This window comes from Poromitra crassiceps (genome assembly GCF_964638095.1).
Source record: "Poromitra crassiceps genome assembly, chromosome: 16".
In the NCBI taxonomy this organism is placed as follows: domain Eukaryota; kingdom Metazoa; phylum Chordata; class Actinopteri; order Beryciformes; family Melamphaidae; genus Poromitra; species Poromitra crassiceps.
Window position 1 is genome coordinate 23,093,922 of NC_139645.1, and position 7,500 is coordinate 23,101,421.

General features: G+C 43.2%; 2 protein-coding genes across 2 annotated transcripts in view; both read left to right on the top strand.

The window, feature by feature from the left end:
* Positions 1 to 7,500, top strand: part of LOC310791528 (uncharacterized protein) — a 220,712-nt gene that overhangs the window by 130,898 nt on the left and 82,314 nt on the right.
* Positions 1 to 7,500, top strand: part of LOC310790991 (adhesion G-protein coupled receptor G5-like) — a 56,544-nt gene that overhangs the window by 36,909 nt on the left and 12,135 nt on the right. The window contains exons 7-8 of the mRNA XM_083652715.1: positions 1,522 to 1,632; positions 3,695 to 3,811. Of these exons, the coding sequence (XP_083508841.1) occupies positions 1,522 to 1,632; positions 3,695 to 3,811 (228 nt within the window). The remainder of the gene's footprint in view (positions 1 to 1,521; positions 1,633 to 3,694; positions 3,812 to 7,500) is intronic.

Below are 7,500 nucleotides of genomic sequence, written 5' to 3' on the forward strand. Positions count from 1 at the left end.
AAATGATCTTTGTCCTCCAAAGATTGAGTGAGATACACCCTTTTATGTCTTTATGACTGTTTCCAAACTATGTTTTTGAGAAAATTGGTAAATGGTAAATGGCCTGCATTTATATAGCGCTTTTATCCAAAGTGCTTTACAGTCAGTAGGTACATTCACCCATTCACACACCGATGGCGGCAGGTTACCACGCAGGGTGCTGCCACACCAACGGGAGCAATTTGGGGTTCAGTGTCTTTCCCGAGGACACTTCGACATGCAGACTGGAGGACCCGGGAATCGAACCACCGACCTCTTTTATCCAAAGTGAGGATTGTTATCATCATCATGTTGTCTCATGAATCGAAAAGGCCAAACTGCAACAAAAGTGTTTCCTGTTTTACGTAGGAACCGTTGTATAAACGCAGCTTAAACTGATGGCTCAATTCCACCACATTTAACAGCCCTGCACAGCTCGTCCCCACTCGGCTCTAATCGTTTCGGCTCGATGGACGTTTTGCTTCCACCGCAGATCATCTGCCCCCACCCACCCCCGCCCCCGCATAGTAGGCTATAACATAACGTTACCATTAAATCCATCCACAGAACTTTTAAACTGAAATACTGGTGCCTCTAAATGACCTACAGTGTACATGGGCGAATCTGACAATCGGCCAGGAGAATGGATATCACTTTGTAGTTAGTCAAACTCAGGCATGCGCTGCGCTGCGCGCGGACGGAAGAGGCGCAACAGAGTGAAGCCTGCCCTGTACCCCGCGGCCTCTCACCAGGCAAGACCGCGGCTTCACCAAACACCCGCTGCGGCCTAGCGGAGCGCTGCAGCTCAACTAACGACAGGAGCTTGCTGAGCAGCGGACTTTTTTCACTCTGAAAACAATTGAAAGCACCGCCACGACTTTATTTCACCAGAGGCGAAGGCAGCAACACAGACTGATGGAAATAACATAACAGAAGAGAATGTAAGCCCACTAAACTGGTATGCAGCGCATTGACAGTCAGTAGATAGAGTAAACACGATTCTGCCTGGCCAATCAGTCGTCTACAATGTTTTCACGTCACCGTATGAACCCGGGTTGACAGAATAGAACCTCGACGAAGCAGGTACGAAAAGTAGCACGACTCGACCCCAATACAACCCGGGCTGGGACAGTTTAAACCGGTGGGATGAGACAATTTATCGAGTCGAGCGGAGCGGGATCGCGCTACTACCTGCGGTGGAAATGAGCCATTACATTTCGAGTTGACTGACTTGAAAGTGAATGGATTTCCTTCTTTAGTCTATCCTTCCATTGCCTCTCTGCTTCTGTCCATATTTGAATCTCTTGCCTGTGTGTCTATGTTGTGTTGTGTGTTGTGTTGTGTTGTGTTGTGTTGTGTTGTGTGTTGTGTTGTGTTGTGTTGTGTTGTGTTGTGTTGTGTTGTGTTGTGTGTTGTGTTGTGTGTTGTGTTGTGTTGTGTTGTGTTGTGTTGTGTTGTGTTGTGTTGTGTTGTGTTGTGTGTGTTGTGTGTTGTGTTGTGCAGGTCTCTCCAGACTCCACCCCCTCGGTGTACCTGCCCCCCGCTCTGGGCCTGGCTGTTGGGAAGCCTGCCAAAGTGGTGTGCACTTTCTTCAAAAACACCTCCCTGTTCCAGGTGAGACTCGAGCCCAAAAGTCACAAAGACGTACATGGAGTGTCATTTTGTTCCGGAGTTTATATGGATTTTTCTAAATGTCTATGGAGAAAATTAATGGGAAACTCACTTCCGGGGCAAAATATGTCACGTGACTGTTCAGCTCTATACATTTGAGATAAATATACTAAATAAATATCCCAACAAATCTATAATTCCTTATAGGAATAGACTATTATAACCTAGTGATAGGCTACTAGCCTACAGACGAAAAAAAGACGAAAATACCACAATATTTTCACTTGAGTGCTGTCTGGGCACTATAGGAATATTATAGGAGTATAGATTTGTCGTTACGGCCGTCACAGAAATAGGGAAAATGTCTTGACATGAAATAACAAAAAGCATAAAAAGCTTAAATAAATATCAAAAAACAAGGCGATCCATGACTGTGACAGGAAGTGGCTTATTTGCGGGCCTCCCTAGCAGGGCCATTGCGGGCTCTGTGTGTAAAAAGGGTGTCTGTTTACCCTCAGTCAACACAGGCTGTCTGGAGGAGACGAGTCAATATGAACTCAGGCACAGTCACACAATCCTGATCCAAGCTTAGACTTTCAATCGATGCTCCGTCTCTCCTTCCAAGAATACTACAATCCTTCAAATAGCTTTTGTTCCTGTATGGAATGTGAAGAAGCCAACTGTACGCCAGAGATACTTAGAAGTCATTTTGTGCAAGTCTCAAGTCTCTTAAGGATGAACGTTCTATCATCTCCTGGATGCCATCCGGTCTGCTTAGAACACTGCGTAGCTAAAACTGTGGAAATCAAAGCACGTACTGTATTATCCTCACTCCTTATCTATTAGCATACATTATCAGCATTGGTTAGTTGAAATTCTCATTAGCAGACGTTTCCTTAATGTTAATGGACCAAAAAATAATATTCTCCCAAATCTCGAGTCTAACAGGCGATGTACACCAGGGGCCAGTTGCACCAACTGGTCTTACACTGGTCTTAAGCTAAGTTGGTCGTAACTTTACGACCTAACAGCTACGCCGGTTGCACCAAGACGGCTTAAGCCTTCTTTTCACTACGACCAGGCGCAACTCTTACGCCTGGTCAGGAGGAGGCGTAGAGCCTGCCTGTAACAGAGATCTCTGTGTCTTATCAGCGGAGACCTTTTTGAGTCCTTACCGTCATCGTCATCGTCACCGTCACCGTCGTAACACAGCCATCGAAGCATGATGTTAGATTATAACGAACTAGTTGTGTGGCTTAGCCTTCCCAAATGTTGCCGTTAATTTTTTAGAATTTAATACATAGAATTGGGAACGTTACATTAAATTTCATTCAGACTGTCTGTCTGGCTTTTTCCCCTGGAGCGAGGGAGGGTGGGAGGAGGGAGGGTGTAGTGATGCACTTACAGTAGCGGCTGATAGAGCGTAGTGGCACAGTGACGCTCCAAGCAGGTCGCGAGGCACATTTTTGCAACATCATCCAATCAGGGTCCATTCCCTGGCAATTCACATGGACGCGCATTGCTACGACCGGCGTAGACCAGACGTAAGCCGTGTTGGTGCAACAGGCATAAATCCACTCTAAAGACTGGTCTTAACTAAGACCGACGTAGGAGTTACGACCAGGCATAGTTAAGACCACTTGGTGCAACCGGCCCCAGATGTGTTGCGTCTACGCTAAAACTGCCGGATCGACTCTCGCCCATGTTAATTGATGTGATACATGCGGTACGGAAAAATTACGCACCTGTTCTATTTTTGTCGGATCCCGCATGCGTCTGACAGATGACATGAGTGTGGGTCTGTTCTCAGCCGTACCGCATCTGTTCCAGAGCTGGTGGACATTAAGCCTTAAGTCAAGTCTCACGTCTTTTCAGGAAGAGTCTCAAGTCACTGTGGGTGCCACTTAAGTGCGACTCGAGTCCAAGTCCCCCATCTCTGATGTATGCTATGGAGGACAGGTGAAGATGATGTCTAATATTGTGTGTGTGTGTGTGTGTGTGTGTGTGTGTGTGTGTGTGTGTGTGTGTGTGTGTGTGTGTGTGTGTGTGTGTGTATCTGTCCCAGGAGAGTCGTGGAGACTTCAGGATTGTGGACAATGTGGTGGGAATCACCGTGGAGAACAAGACCATCACTGATCTGTCTGAACCAATCAGGATAGGCTTCCATCATGACGCCATACCTGTGAGTTTGTGTGTGTTCGCATTCCTGTTATGTCTCTATGCTTTATGTCGTCACTATCTGTGTTGTCTATATCTCTGTTATGTCTCTATGCTTTATGTCGTCACTATCTGTGTTGTCTATATCTCTGTTATGTCTCTATGCTTTATGTCTTCACTATCTGTGTTGTCTATATCTCTGTTATGTCTCTATGCTTTATGTCGTCACTATCTGTGTTGTCTATATCTCTGTTATGTCTCTATGCTTTATGTCGTCACTATCTGTGTTGTCTATATCTCTGTTATGTCTCTATGCTTTATGTCGTCACTATCTGTGTTGTCTATATCTCTGTTATGTCTCTATGCTTTATGTCGTCACTATCTGTGTTGTCTATATCTCTGTTATGTCTCTATGCTTTATGTCGTCACTATCTGTGTTGTCTATATCTCTGTTATGTCTCTATGCTTTATGTCGTCACTATCTGTGTTGTCTATATCTCTGTTATGTCTCTATGCTTTGTGTCGTCACTATCTGTGTTGTCTATATCTCTGTTATGTCTCTATGCTTTATGTCGTCACTATCTGTGTTGTCTATATCTCTGTTATGTCTCTATGCTTTATGTCGTCACTATCTGTGTTGTCTATATCTCTGTTATGTCTCTATGCTTTATGTCGTCACTATCTGTGTTGTCTATATCTCTGTTATGTCTCTATGCTTTATGTCGTCACTATCTGTGTTGTCTATATCTCTGTTATGTCTCTATGCTTTATGTCGTCACTATCTGTGTTGTCTATATCTCTGTTATGTCTCTATGCTTTATGTCGTCACTATCTGTGTTGTCTATATCTCTGTTATGTCTCTATGCTTTGTGTCGTCACTATCTGTGTTGTCTATATCTCTGTTATGTCTCTATGCTTTATGTCGTCACTATCTGTGTTGTCTATATCTCTGTTATGTCTCTATGCTTTATGTCGTCACTATCTGTGTTGTCTATATCTCTGTTATGTCTCTATGCTTTATGTCGTCACTATCTGTGTTGTCTATATCTCTGTTATGTCTCTATGCTTTATGTCGTCACTATCTGTGTTGTCTATATCTCTGTTATGTCTCTATGCTTTATGTCGTCACTATCTGTGTTGTCTATATCTCTGTTATGTCTCTATGCTTTATGTCGTCACTATCTGTGTTGTCTATATCTCTGTCTCTGTTTGACCTCCATGTTGTCTAAACTATGCACAAGTCACTAAGCTCTTAGCCTGTAGTACTTATTTTTAGACACTGTTTTGCCAATTACTAGTTACTATTATTTACTAGTTGCTATACTAGTTATCATTTAAAGTGATGTTGAACTCTGGCAGTATCTTAACACATTGAGTGCCACAGCGCTTCAGTAAAATTGTCTGGAGCCTGTGCCAGATTCACTTCCGTTCAGTTGAAAACAGCTATAGAATTTTCTCTATTAGGGCTATATTGACAGGGCTGGACTCTAATGAAACATTGGACACTCCTGCTTCTTCCAAACAAGAAATTTTGTTTCTAGACAGTTCCATTATGAAATGACAGCCTCTGAAAGAAGAGCACTTTCAAGGGTTTTCTGCTCTTTTTTTTTTTACTTTTCAAGATAAAGTCACTTTTATGAATACTTTTTGCACTCTAATTTCAAGCACATTCACTGACTCTGGCTGGTGTTTTCTGATGTGGTGGCGTGGTGTGGTTCTGTGCAGCCTGCGTGCCCCACCCCCCTCTCCCCCCCCCCCCCCCCCCCTGAGCTGCGGGCTCCTCCCCACACGCACACAGTCTGTTTTCGCTTCCTCCGTTTTTGCCCCCGGTGGATCCCAGCGCAACAAGGAAATGGCAAACGGGAGTTACGGGACTGAAGGAAAAGGTTTGGCCGTTCGGCTTCGGGTGCTGCCTTTCTGGCAGGGAATTGTGTGGAGAAACTATATGCAGACAGATAGACAGAAGCAGAAGAGCTCAGTTGTGGGCGCGGATGCAGCCAACTGTCAGCTGCAGACAGAGCAATCTATATGGCTCTGGCTGCAGCATGCATCGGTTTCCCCTTTGATCACGGCTTTTTCCGCTTTCTCCTGCACAAAGTAAAGGATCTGAGGTGGGTGGCGCAGCTCCCGTGTAGATGTTTAAGGTGGCGCCGTGTGATCCCTTGAAGGGATTCATGCTCACTGGCTGGGTACGACCTTAAACAGCAGAATTATGGAATAATATGAATTATGATTTTAGGACGTCCACAGACGTCCTTGGCACTCCTCGTTACATTTTTTTAGGACGTGCACAGACGTCCTTGGCACTCAATGTGTTAAAATGCAAAGTCAGTGATTCTGTAATCTGTTGCTCTGGTAGAGACTGGAGAATTCACTGCCGTTGTCTGGAGGAACAGACTGAAATCACACGTCTAGCACATATTCACATAAAGGGATGAGGGATTTTTTTTTTTTTTTTTTTTTTTCCTCCCCTTTAATAATACCAATTGGTATTGTATTTTATGTCGTTGGAAAGCCCGATTAGTCACCTTTACAACGAGGTACAACTTGTAAGGATCGTGCATTCGTGGAATGAGCAACACAGCTAAACGTGTGGGTAGCGCCCCACAAAAATGTGCCGAAATCCCCTGCAATATTCTTCTGTTGGTATTCACTCTTGTTTTGAGTTGTTGGTGGTAAACCAAGACAGATTGATCCCACGGGAGACAAATAAGGTGACCCTTAAACTCTAACTAGTCTAAATTACTGTTAAACAGATAAAATAGTTGCTTTTTTCCGTATTATTAATTTTAGATTTAGAATGTAAATTATCCATAAAATATCATTTTAATGTAATGTAATTTCACATACGGTAACATCAACATTTATTTTTGGCCCATGGCCCTCCATCCAGATTCATTTTCTGCCCTTGATAGGAAATGATTTGGGCTTTTCCACACTGAGAGGAATACATGAATACATACGTGTATGGAAATTGTCAAATTTAAGCATATTGAATATCAGCACAATAATGGCTGCGTTTGCCAAAAGCCTCTTAGCGCTAAGAAGCTTCTTTGACCCTTCTTAGGGCTCCCGTAAGAAGCCAACGCATTTCCCGATTGCTTCTTAGCCCAAAATGATCTTTCGTTAAGAAGGTTTTGTAAGAAGGGTCTGGGGCATTCTTAACACCGTCAGGCAAAAGGAGATAATAATATAGTGTCCACTGTTGTGTTTTTCCCTTTTTCCTTTCTTTCATGCACCCTTTAGTGTTTAAAATTGGGGAACACTTGAAAATCTCTCCTCTATGTAACATGGTTACTTGTGTTTAAAATGTTTTACCGTAGGCTATATTCCTCTAATCAGAATGGATTCCTTTTATAATAAGAATGTTGTGGATTTATATAGCACCTTTCACAGAACCCTTCTTAACACATTCACTGCCAGCCTTTTTTTTTTTTACTGTAGGTAGGTTCTGCCAGAGGTTTTTTTTGAGGATTCTGGCTCATTTTACAAGAGCCGAGGATTATTTTCTGCTTGGACTTTGTGAACACAAAGTTCACAAAAGTACTAATAGAATGTGTGCTTTCTCTGTCTAAAAGAGTTAGTTTGTAGAGTTAGTAGTTATGTAGATATTAGCCGTTGAGTACAGCATGGTTTTAGCGTCTGAGACTGAAAGCTGAGATAATCGCAGTTTTGTGAAATTCAATCAAACAGGCAGAACAGTCACTTTAACCA